General features: G+C 48.1%; 1 protein-coding gene across 10 annotated transcripts in view; it reads left to right on the plus strand.

Moving 5' to 3' along the window:
• XXYLT1 (xyloside xylosyltransferase 1) overlaps positions 1 to 12810 on the plus strand; it is a 95855-nt gene that overhangs the window by 55221 nt on the left and 27824 nt on the right. For all 10 annotated transcript variants that reach the window (XM_032778130.2, XM_075069039.1, XM_032778132.2 and 7 more), the window contains one exon: positions 3661 to 3793. In XM_032778130.2, the coding sequence (XP_032634021.1) occupies positions 3661 to 3793 (133 nt within the window). The remainder of the gene's footprint in view (positions 1 to 3660; positions 3794 to 12810) is intronic.

Raw genomic sequence — 12810 nt, forward strand, 5'->3', positions numbered from 1 at the left:
GTCTGTGCTTGTTTCCCGGGCCCAAAATCAGCGTTCAATAGCTAGAACCTGCCTCATTACCAGTATGATCTCCAAAGCGCAGGGGTCCACTGTTTGAGAGAATTCTGTGTCCATGTCCTCATCACTCTCGTCGCCGCGCTGCCATAACCGCCCCCTCCTCGCCTGGTTTTGCATAGATTGCATGAGAATGCGTGAGGTGTTTACAACGTCTATGATTGCTGTCTTGAGCTGAGCAGGGTCCATGCTTGCTGTGCTATGGCGTCTGCACAGTTCACCCAGGAAAAAAGGAACGAAACGGTTGTCTGCTAATTGCACAGAGGGAGGGGTGAGGCTGTATCCAGAACCACCCGCGACAATGATTTTTGCCCCATCAGGCACTGGGATCTCAACCCAGAATTCCAATGGGCCGGGGGAGACTGCAGGAACTATGGGATAGCTACCCACAGTGCAATGCTCCAGAAATCGACGCTAGCCTCGGGCCATGGACTCACAGTGCCGAATTAATGTGCCTAGTGTGGCCGTGCGCATTCGACTTTATACAATCTGTTTTACAAATAATCCCGTAGTGTAGACGTACCCCATAACAGGGTTTAGAAAAGAACTAGATAAGTTCCTGGAGCATAGGTCCATCAACGGCTATTAGCCAGGATGGGTAGGGATGGTGTCCCTAACCTCTGTATGCCAAAAGCTGGGAATGGGCAATGGGATGGGTCACTTGATGATTCCCTGTTCCATTCATTCCCTCTGGGGCACCTGAATTGCCCGTTGTCGGTAGACAGGATACTGAGCTAGATGGACCTTTGGTCTGACCCACTGGGGCCATTTTTAAGTTCTTATGTGAGGTCTTATTTTTATCAACCAAACTTGTAATCTCATCAAAAATATATAAACTTAATTTGACAGGCTCTATTTTTCAGAAACCCATGTTGATATGCATTAATTACATTACTCTATTTTAATTATTAATCGAGTCTCACATCAACCACTCCATTATCTTACCTGGGATCGATGTCAGGCTGACAGAGCTATAATGAACACAGGTCATCCTGATTACACTTTTTAAATATTGGCACAACATTTGCTTTCTTCCAGTCTTCTGGAAATTCCCCAGTCCTCCAAGACTTATTGAAAATCAATATTAACAGTCCAGCGAGCTCCTCAGCGAGCTCCTCAGCCAGCTCTTTTAAAGCTTTTTGATGCAAGTTACCCTGACTTGCTGATTTTAAAATGTCTGACTTTAATAGCTTCTATTTAATATCCAGATACATTGGTGGAATGGAGAGAGTGTTATCATCACCATACAATGAGATTGCAGAAATCTGTTTTTTGCCCTAAATACAGAATAGAAATATTTATGGAATGCTCCTGCCTTTTCTGCATTATTGTTGATAATTCTACTATTTCCATCTAGTAATGGACCAATACCATTGTCAGGATTCTTTTTGTTCCTAGTATATTTTTAAAAATGCTTTCTTATTGTCCTTAACTCTGCTAGCCAGAGACGTCTTATGTCCCTTTGCTTCCCTTATCAGTTTTCTATAGTTCCTAAATTCTGATATATATTCATTACTATCAACTTTCCCATTCTTCCATTTGTTGTGGTGTATGTGTATGTGTGTAAATATATATTATTTTTAATGGCTGCCTTCACTTATCCTCTAAACCAGGTGGGTTTTTTAAACCAGTACAACCTTCTTCCTCAGTTGTGGGATTGTGTTTTTTTGGGCAGTTAGTAAAGTATTCTTAAATGATTCCCAGTTATCATTCAGATTTTTCTGATTAAATTGTTCCTACCAACTGATTTGGCTCATATTCATTTTCAGCTTTGTGAAATTGGCCCTATTAAAACACCAAGTATATATAACTGGTCTGAAATTTATTGTGCTTGGACATTATAAATGTGATCCAATCATGGTGACTTATACTTAAGTTACCATTAACTTTTAGTTCTGTGTTGTGTTCGGACAAAGTCTAATAAAGAATTCCCCTGTCTTGGGTTAGGAAATTGTCATCTATAATGTTTAGAAATTCCAAGGATGTTTTAGTACTGGCAGCGTGAGACCTGCAATATATGTTGCTCAAATTGAAGTCCCCCATGATCACACAGCTTTTCTTCCTACACATTATAGATAGGTGCATAAGGAGCCCGTCATCCTGTTCCCTAGTGTAATTTGGGATCTGTAGCAGACACCAGCTAATATGCCCATCTTGTGCTTGATCCGTTGGACACTGATCCATAAGCATTCAAGAGCACTGTCTTCTGAGTTAATCATAGAATATCAGGGATGGCAGGGGCCTCAGAAGATCATCTAGTCCAACCCCCTGCTCTAAGCAGGACCAATCTCCAAATGGCCCCCTCAAGGATTGAACTCACAACCCTGGGTTTAGCAGGCCAATGCTCAAACCACTGAGCTATCCCTCCCCCCATTACCAGTGACCCACACACAGCCGATACCATATTTGACACAGAATGCCCCTCCCCCTTCTCTTTTGCCTACCCAGTCCTTTCGCAGTAGGTGATAACCGTTGATTGTAGCAGTGCAGTGATTGGCATCACCCCACCAGGTATCAGCAGTGCCAGCTAGGTGGCATTTACGCTCCCGATGAGGAGCCTAAGATTTTGTCATGGATATTTTTAGTAAAAGTCAGGGACAGGTCACGGGCATTTTTCTTTATTGCCCATGACCTGTCCCTGACTTTTACTAAAAATATCCATGATAAAATGGGACGGGGCTGGGCAGCTGTGGCAGGGGGGCTGGGAGCTCTGGGCCCCCCTACCACTCATGAGGGCTCAGAGCTCCAGGGTACCCCTGCCCCCAGTGGCGGAGGGGAGCTTCAGGGTCCCCCTGCTCCCTCCCCAGTGGCAGGGAACTGTGGAAATCCCCCTTTCACCACTGCAGTGGGGAGCTGCCGTGGTCTCCCTGCCCTGTGGGAGTGTCCAGGGAGCTGCCTTGCCCTGCAGCTGGGGAGCTTCCAGGGTCCCCTTGCTCCACGGCAGCTGGCAGGGAGGCGCGGGTGTTCCCCTGTTGCTACAACTGGCGGGGAGCTGCGTGGATCATCCTGTCCTCTGTGGAGGCTGAGAGCTGCAGGGTACACCCCTGCTTGTGGCAGCTGGGAGCTGCAGGGTACCCCTGCTGCCCATGGTGGCTGGGAGCTTGGGAGCCTGGTGCCTCAGGCGGCAGTGGTACCTCACAGCTCCCAGCTGCCTGGGGAGGTAGCGGGGCCCTGCAGCTCCCAGCTGCTGGGGCTGAAGTCACGGAGGTCTTTGGAAGTCACGGATTCCGTGACTTCTGCTACCTCCGCATCAAAATTGTAGCCTTAATGATGAGCAATTCCGATTCCTCGTGACGGTTACCCAGGCTCCTCGCACTGGTGTGTAGGCAATTTAAGAATTTCTTCTCTCCACGGCCTTTGGTTCCTTCATTAATTTTATCTTCAACATCTCAATTTTGTGTTGACTGGAGGCTCATATTTCCCTCTTTTTACCCTCCCCCATGCTGTTAGTTTATCCCCCTCCTGATTCCTCTGGCTAGTCTGTCCCTGAGGAGATTAGTCCCCCAGCTACCGAGGTCACGATAGCCCCATTGACGTCCCCACTGATTTACGGCTGCTTGAGTTTGTCACCTCGTGTTGCTGATTTTTCTTTTCTGTCTCTCCTAGAGATAGAACGGATAATCCAGCTGGACTTGGACCTGAAGTACAAGACCAATATCCGAGAGCTGTTTGAGGAGTTTGACCATTTCCTGCAAGGAGCTGTCATTGGGATAGCCAGAGAGATGCAGCCTGTTTACAGGTACGGCAGTGGGCGTGGCACTCAGCAGAGGTGGGGAGACAGCAGCTGGTGTCCCTGTGTTGTGCTCGCGGGGAGACTTATTCTGCAGAGCAGAGTGCAGAGATCCCATGAGTCCTGCTTACTGGGGCTGTGTGTTGGGGCTATTCAGAGGCTGGTATCTGCGTATGAAGAGAAACATGCAGGACGCTGTTCTTTGCCTAAGGCCTTAACTCCATGTGTCACTTTGGACAGAGCGGCCAAAACTTGCAAAGCTGAGTTCCTGAAGTCCGTACATAGGCTCCCTAGACATGGCCTGGCTCCCAGCCATGCTCCCAGAGAAGTCGCTGTGACGTCTGGGTGCTAAGGTCGCTTTTCTTTAGGTGCCTACGGCTGGATTTAGGAGCCTAACTCTGGGCCACCCAAAACCTTGGCCACAAAGATTCAGTTCTGTCAGAGCAGCGACGTTTCCCCAGGCCGAAGTGAGTGCAGGTGTGACAGCTGCATGTGTGTTTTGCTAATCTGATCATTGAGCCGAATCAGGTTCTAATCACAGGTTCTGCGCAGCGCGGCCCTTCTCCTGGCCTCTCTGCTGGGGCTGGGGGCACAGCATTGCAGTGATGCTAGGTGTAAATGGGTCACACCCTCCACTGCCTGCACTGAATTCAGACCACATCCAATGCTAACAAGGGACCCCAGCCAGGGGATCACTGACTTCAGACATGGAGCACCTCCATATTAGAAGCCACTCTTGGCTTCTTGCACTTGAATTGTTCTGTGCTTGCAGTGAAAAGAAAGAACCAGAGGGAGGAAAGTGAGGTTTTGAATCGCCTGAAGGGTCCTGCTGGAGTGCTGAGTGTACGGGCTGGGATATATTGACTTGCATATTGTGTAAATGTGGATTTCTCACATGTGCTGGAGGCTACTGCGCTTGCTGGTGCTGATTTCAGTTGCAGTCAATGATTTTTGTACTGAAAAACGTCCTTTGCTCTAAGACACATTTGTACGAATGCTGGAGGCTACACGTTGCTAACACTCTCAATAATCCTGCTTTGCAAGCTCGCCCCAGGTGGAGAACCCAGGAGTTTGAGGCACGACCTGCTCCAACAGTGCCAAAAACATTTCCAGTCACAGTCACAAGGCCTGGCAGGGGGCAAGCAAATGGCATTTCCAGTGCCTTTGTGTTGGTTTCTCTGCGCTGTTGCCAGGTGAAAGTGTCACATAACCAGTGGGGAGCCTGGCTGGGTAGCTAGTGCCTCCGAGGAGCCTCTGGCTGATCTTACACACCATGTAGAAATTGACAAAGGAGATTAGAGAGAGAAACTTTTTTCCCTTCTCCCTATCTCCGACACACAGCACCTCGGATCACTAGAACTAGAGACGTTCACATGGCTTCAGATCTTTTTAAATATGTGTAACAGCTTCCAAGAGCACTGGGATTTCTTTAAGGAAATGTGACTGCTTCCAGTGAGAGTCATTGGCCTGGGACTTGGCCTCGTTGCTAAAACATCATAATCCTCTTGAAATGATCTGGAGAAAGGGGTAAATAGTGAGGTGGCAAAGTTTGGAGATGATACTAAACTACTCAAGATAGTTAAGACCAAAGCAGATTGTGAAGACCTTCAAAAAGATCTCACAAAACTAAGTGATTGGGCAACAACATGGCAAATGAAATTTCATGTGGATAAATGTAAAGTAATGCACAATGGAAAAAATAACCCCAACTATACATATAATATGATGGGGGCTAATTTAGCGACAATGAGTCAGGAAAAAGATCTTGGCGTCATCGTGGATAGTTCTCTGAAGATGTCCACACAGTGAGCAGAGGCAGTCAAAAAAGCAAACAGGATGTTAGGAATCATTAAAAAGGGGATAGAGAATAAGACAGAAAATATCTTATTGCCCTTATATAAATCAATGGTACGCCCACATCTCGAATACTGTGTACAGATGTGGACTCCTCACCTCAAAAAAGATATTCTAGCACTAGAAAAGGTTCAGAAAAGGGCAACTAAAATGATTAGGGGTTTGGAGAGGGTCCCATATGAGGAAAGATTAAAGAGGCTAGGCCTCTTCAGCTTGGAAAAGAGGAGACTAAGGGGGGATATGATAGAGGTATATAAAATCATGAGTGATGTGGAGAAAGTGGATAAGGAAAAGTTATTTACTTATTCCCATAATACAAGAACTAGGGGTCACCAAATGAAATTAATAGGTAGCAGGTTTAAAACAAATAAAAGGAAGATCTTCTTCACACAGCACACAGTCAACTTGTGGAACTCCTTACCTGAGGAGGTTGTGAAGGCTGGGACTATAACAATGTTTAAAAGGGAACTGGATAAATTCATGGTGGCTAAGTCCATAAATGGCTATTAGCCAGGAAGGGTAAAGAATGGTGTCCCTAGCCTCTGTTCATCAGAGGATGGAGATGGATGGCAGGAGAGAGATCACTTGATCATTGCCTGTTAGCTTCACTCCCTCTGGGGCACCTGGCATTGGCCACTGTCGGTAGACAGATACTGGGCTAGATGGACCTTTGGTCTAACCTGGTACGGCCGTTCTTATGTTCTTATGTCTATGTTCTTATGTTTTTCTGTGTGATTAGGGGCCGTCTCCAAGCTATGCCTTGGCTTCATGTTGTGAGTCCTCTTGCAGCATGAGCTCAGTGGGATCATGGATCTGGATTCACACGCTGATGTGCTCCTCACACAGTAATTGTCCGACGTGGGTGTCTCTTGGCACCGTTTAGTAACTTGTGCTCAGAAGGAAACCCTGAGTGAGGTCCTGTTTCCTTTTCAGAGACAGAAATGTGGGTCATGTTTCAGGTCATCAGTGAGGTGTAGGAAATGGATGTTTTCACTTCCTTGACTGAGTGAGGCTGGTGGATAACGAGGGGCCGGGGTTTCCAGGGCTGTCACCCTTCACTACTGCAAATCCCAGCAGCTGGAAAGTGAAGGTAACAGAGTTCTGGCATCCCGCGTCACAGCCAGAGGTGAGTGTGCACCCACAAGGCCCAGAGATTCACAGAGCTCCCCATGGCACCTCAGTAAGTAGCCGCGTGTTCAGAAGGGCCCAGCGGTTGAGAGCTGAGCCATTCTGACAGCTTGGTCTCACGTGATCAGGGTGACATTGCCCCGGAACCTCAAGCAAGCTCCAAGCTGCACAGCGTCAGTGGTGATGCAAGACTATCCAGTGCAATGGGAACCTGATCCATTGTTTTAAAGGAGTTGAAGGTATGTCAGGTTATTTTCCTGTCCCTGCAGCCATGCCCATCTGCCACTCCCCCTCCTGCCAGGTTTACAGGGGTTACAAACCCTTATTTAAACATAAGAACATCCGTACCGGGTCAGACCAAAGGTCCATCTAGCCCAGTATCTGTCGACTGACAGTGACCAATGCCAGGTGCCCCAGAGGGACTGAACCTAACAGGCAATGATCAAGTGATCTCTCTCCTGCCTTCCAGTTCCACCCTCTGACAAACAGAGGCTAGGGACACCATTCCTTACCCATCCTGGCTAACAGCCATTGATGGACTTTAAAACCAAACCCCACCCATGCTGCTGTGTGAAAGAGCCACAGGGACCGGGAGCCTGGCAGGCCGGCTGCTCGGGGACACCACGGCACCACGGTACACAGTAACCGATACCAAGGGATGTGTCTCTGCCTTGCTCACCTCTAATGACTGTACACAAGGCCTGTAATGGTGGCAGCGAAGAAACGCTTCAGACAGTGGCCTTGAGTTTGATGAATCCCCACAACTTCACCGCAGTTCTTGGGACAGACAAGCCTAAAACACAAACGATAAGGACGGTGGTATGAGGGCAATGCCAGGCTCCATCGTGTGCAGAGAGAAAGTTGTTATTGAAGAGAGGTGCAGGGGAGTGATCTGAGCGCAGACCAGGGAGTGGTGCTAGGCTGGCAGACCAGGTGCCAGCTCATACCAAGGTCCCCAGGTCCCAACTGAGCACAGACACACCCACAGCTCTGACTGGACGGGCTCATCTGGGGGCTATGGGTTTGGTGTTAGACTGTACTGTATGCTTGTGAGTTGCTGCCTGTATTAATCTCCCATATTACCTTGTAATATGGGATGCAGATTTTCTATTCAAGCATTGGTACAGTAAGCCCCTGTGACTGCATAATCACCAGACAGGGGAGAGACAATTAACTAGTGTAAAGTGCTGCTCTCCAACAGAAGGCGTTACATCCTGGCCAGCGGGGAAGGCCCATTGACACCAGGTGGGCCAGTGTGGAACGTGAAAGAGGACAACAGACTTTGTTGCTCTGCTTTTCCCCCACCTCAGTGAAGATGAGTCTTGCAAGTGGCTTCCTCCCATCAGCTGAGTTCACAGCCCCGGGCACATGGGGGGATGGGAATTAAAACTGCTGAGAAGGAGGACTGGACTCTGCGGGGCAAGGTTTCTAGGCACAAGCAAGAGAACCCCAGTGCTTAGCTTGGGTTAGCCCTAAAGGACATATAGAGCCTGCCTTTTATAGAAGCTTCTAGTACCTTTGGAAGCTTAAGACTGTAGCTCGTTTGTGTATGTACGTTTACCTGCTTTACCCTTGTTCTTTACACTCTTGTTTCCTTTTCCTGTTTAATACATTGATTCATTATAGGACTGGCTACAAGCGTGGTCGTTTGGTGTGAGCTCTAAGGTGCAGTTGAGCTGGGGAAAGTGGGTGTTCGTTTCGGACTGGGAGTAACCTGAATATTGCTGTGATCCATGGCGTAAGGGCCCATCTATCACACCTGGGGGGCGAGACAGATTGGCGTCCCCAAGGGACTGTCTGTGACTCCAACTGAAGACTGTGACAGTGGCTGGAGAGTTTACACTTGCTAATTGGTTGGTGAAATCTAAGTGTAGAACTCGCAACCAGTCTGGGGTTTGTGCCCTGGTTCCTAACAGTCTGCCTGGAGCTTGGTCACCATGCCCTGGAGTCGCTGCAGGAGCCCCCGAATGCTAATCACAGCACGGATCTAGGTGAACTTGGGCAGGTTGCTGGGGCAAAGCTCCTTTGGGGGCCTGTGGCAAATTGCCGGTACAGTTCTCTGGGTCTCGCGCTTTCTCTTCTCTGGGGTAGGTTCAGGGCGATATTGCTTGCCTCTGAACCAGTTCTTAATCACTCCCCTAGTGTCCTTGGAGGAGGGGAGTGGAGAGGGAGGGACCTGGGCCCGCCCTCTACTCCAGGTCCCAACCCAGGGGCCCTGGGGTTGTGGTGAACCACTTGACTAGCGGTTTCTTCCCCTGGGTTACTTCCCTCTCATACCCGTCAGCTTGTGAAGGGCTTCTCGCCTCTCTTCTATACAAGCCTGGTGCCCCTTACCTAGGGTTTCTGTTGGGCTTCCCAATCCACCGCAGCACTCCTCCAAACCTTCTATTTCTCTCTGGACAAACTCTTCTCTTCTGCAATCTGCACTCTGCTCCAATCCAACCTTTCTCCTTCAACTACCACCCCCTGTCTGACTGAAGCAGGGGTTTATATCCCATGACTGGAGTCAGGTGCTCTAATTGGAGTCAGGTGCTCTAATTGGAGTCAGGTGCTCTAACTGGAGTCAGGTGCTCTAATTGGAGTCAGGTGCTCTAATTGGCCACAGCTGTTCTAGTTAATTTAAAGCAAACCTTCCTCCCTTGGCAGGGAATAAGACCCCCTGCTAACACTCTTATGCTGCCCTCTGGCCATGCTGTATCACAGGGCCCGTAGACAGAATTCCAACTCTGTACTTAGGCACATCTCTAGAGGTGGCCTGATTTACAAAAGAGCAGAGCACCTGCAGCTCCCATTGACTTCAGGGAGACCTGAGCAAGGGCTTTGCTAAATTACGGCCTAAGAAAAGACTTCAGGCTTTGGCCTGTTCTATCTGACTCCTTGGTGTGCCGAGGGCCAGGGGGCACTGCTACCCTATGGGTACTGTTTCTCATCTCTGAATGCAGCAGGAGAGTGCACGTCTACCGTCAAATTCAGCCATAACGTCCTGCCTTTAACGACAATAGCGCCTAGCTCTGATACAGCATTTTTCGTTAGTGAATAGCAAACTGCTTTGCAAAGTGGATCAGTATCATTACTCCCTTTGTGCCTATGACGCATGTGGCCGGCTTTCTGCAAAATGCGCTCAGACTAAATGAGTAAAACAGGTTGCTGTGGTGTTATTTCCAGATCCCATTTGAAGATGTCCTCCCTAAACTAAAATTCACATAGAAGCAGTGCTGCTCAGAATTTGTCATTTTTTAAGGATCTGGAATGTTCTGATTAGTACTTAAGGAAATTGATTTAATTTGGCCTTGTCTGTTCAAAAGATGAATTTCAAATTTCACTGTAATCGAGGCTGAGCCAGATCCTCACCGTGAGATGCCTTGATGAGTTGTTTGTACCGGATTGGCTTGGACTAGGGTTCTCAGGCGGAGCAGCTCAGCTCCCCAGACTAGAATTGCTGGTTGTAATGAGTGTGCGCTCAGGGAACGATCAGAAATTAACAGCTCTTCATGTCTCTTTCCATTTGAAATGTTCAGGGCCGCCGAAAGGGGGGGAGCAAGTGGGGCAATTTGCCCAGGGCCCCACAGGGGCCCCCAGGAGTTTTTCGGGGCCCCTGGAGTGAGGTCCTTCACTCACTCCGGGGGCCCCGGAAAACTCTTGCAAGGCCTGGGCCTCCGGAGCTTCTTCCGCTCTGGGTCTTCAGCAGCGGGGGGTCCTTCCGCTCCCCCACCGCCGAATTACCGCCAAAGCGGGACCCGCCACCAAAGTGCAGCCAGGTCTTCGGCGGTAATTCGGCGGTGGGGGGGTCCTTCTGCTCCGGGACCCGCTGCCAAAGTGCCCCAAAGACCTGCAACGGGAGTCCCCCGCCGCCAAATTACAGCTGAAGACCTGGCTGCACTTCAGCAGCAGGTCCCGCTTCGGCGGTAATTCTGCGGCAGGAGGCCCCGCTGTGGGTCTTCGGGGCACTTCGGTGGCAGGTCCCGGAGCGGAAGGACCCCACCACCACCACCGAATTACCGCCGAAGTGGGGGCCCCCCACCACCGAAGACCCCCAGCCCCCTGCGTCCTCTGGGTGGCCCTGGAAATGTTAGTAACAGGCATTAATAATTAAATCTTCTTCTGAGGAGAGCCCAACCAGACTATGTGCGCTGCTGGCTGGCCAGAGCTGTGATAAACTCAGCGCTAGGTGCACAAACATGGCGTGGATTCTTCTCCCGTGCCCAGTCTGCGTAACAGACAGGCAATGAACGGCAGACTTGTGCCCAAAGGAAACATGCTGATGTTTAAGATTTGTTATTTAAACCATGATTTAAATCACTAGTCAGGAAGACTCGATCTATTCATGGTTTTCTACATAAAAGTTCATTCTTATTGGTTGTTATAACCTTAATACGTATTCTTCACAACTCAGAACTGTAGGTTTCATTTTTAGAAGGTACACACTGTACATTTTTAAACAGTGATTTATTTTGAAAACTTTTCAGATTAGTTTTACAGCTGTATCAGAAAATGAATGTATGGTTATTTCATTTACCAAAGGTAATTGAAGCAGATATTTGTGAAGTCATTGGGAGGTGAACTATCTCCAAATCAACAGGTTAATCATTAGTATTTGAAGGATTTTCTTGCCATGCGGTATTAGGAGGAGAACATCACCAGACAGACATTTAAATTGTTTTATTTAACTAAAACAACAACATTAAGTATTCTGGATTTTTTTCTTAAACAGCAAACATAATATTTTAACAAAATGAGCCTATGTCCCTCGCTTCTCAAATTTATCTCCAGACTTCTTCGCCTAGTCCAGATCTGTTCCACCCACCCCCTCCCCCAACAATCTTTTATTCATTGAACTTTTTGAAACTTTGCACTTTTAGAGAGGTAAGGGATTGACTATGTACACAAATTTGCAGAGGGACAATAGAGTTGAAGTCTGTTATTTCTCAACTCTATATATTATTGATCTATTTAAAAACATTTTAGCTGTTAACAAGCATGTTATCTCTGGAGACACAAATCCACAGTCTGAGAACTGCAAAACTAAGCATCTCTGATGGTATCTGCTAGACTGAGCACTGAGTCCCATTGAGCAGATAGAAAGATCAACCTAAATAATCTATACAGAAGCCCCTGGAACCCCTTACGATTGGGTCCCTAATCCATGAACTATTGGAACTCATTTACAAAACTTTTCTTAAACATTACATGAATATATTGTCTCATAGTACACAATTAGAATTTATAATCCCTATTGCATGATGAGATATCTTTGAGCTATAATGTGTCTTAAGTAAACTATCTTTAGATAGTTTTTTTCCTAAAAAAATATTTCATCAAAAAAATCCGATTTAAATAAAAAAAAATCAGTGATTTCTATCCACCCTGTTTATAAGTGTAAATGGATTTTTCTTAATATTGGAAATTAAAGACCCAGATTCTCTCCTGCTCTGAGTCTCTGTGCAGCAGACAAGAGGCTGGGGGCTACCTGGTTCTTGGGACATAGCCCTGCCACCCCCAGCCCTGGGGCTGCTCTCACCTGTGCCGCCTGGCAACCATCCCCACGGGCCCAGATGCCATCGGGGGCTAAGTGGAGTGCAGCAGTCTCTGGCCACACACTGTAAGCCAGGGGTGGCATGGGAGCTGGGTGCTGGATAGAGTGCCTGGCACCTGGGGGTGTTTTTACTTTGCAGAGGCCTATGCGATGCCAGTGTCCTGCTTGCATCCTCATGGATGTGAGACGAGAGCCGGGGCAGAGTGAACTGCATGCATCCTGCCTGGCAAATCACCAGCCGGCTGTCCCTGAGCTCCTGCTGTAGCTCTGTGTTCCCAGGGAGAACGCACAGGCCAGGAATAACCAGTCTTGGCTGTCAGGCCCCCGGCTGAGTTTGCTGGGCTGGCAGTGAGAAAATATCTTATCTGTAATTAGAGCAAACTTGCTCTGATTGAGAGAGACTGTATGTGCAGTCACAGTATCATTTGTTTCCTGACTTTGGCTCCCACCCTGCAGTCGAATCCATGCACCCATCCAGAGAGTTATGACTGTGGTACCGGGGCCCATCTTT

Source organism: Chelonoidis abingdonii, chromosome 8 (genome assembly GCF_003597395.2).
Source record: "Chelonoidis abingdonii isolate Lonesome George chromosome 8, CheloAbing_2.0, whole genome shotgun sequence".
Classification (NCBI taxonomy): domain Eukaryota; kingdom Metazoa; phylum Chordata; order Testudines; family Testudinidae; genus Chelonoidis; species Chelonoidis abingdonii.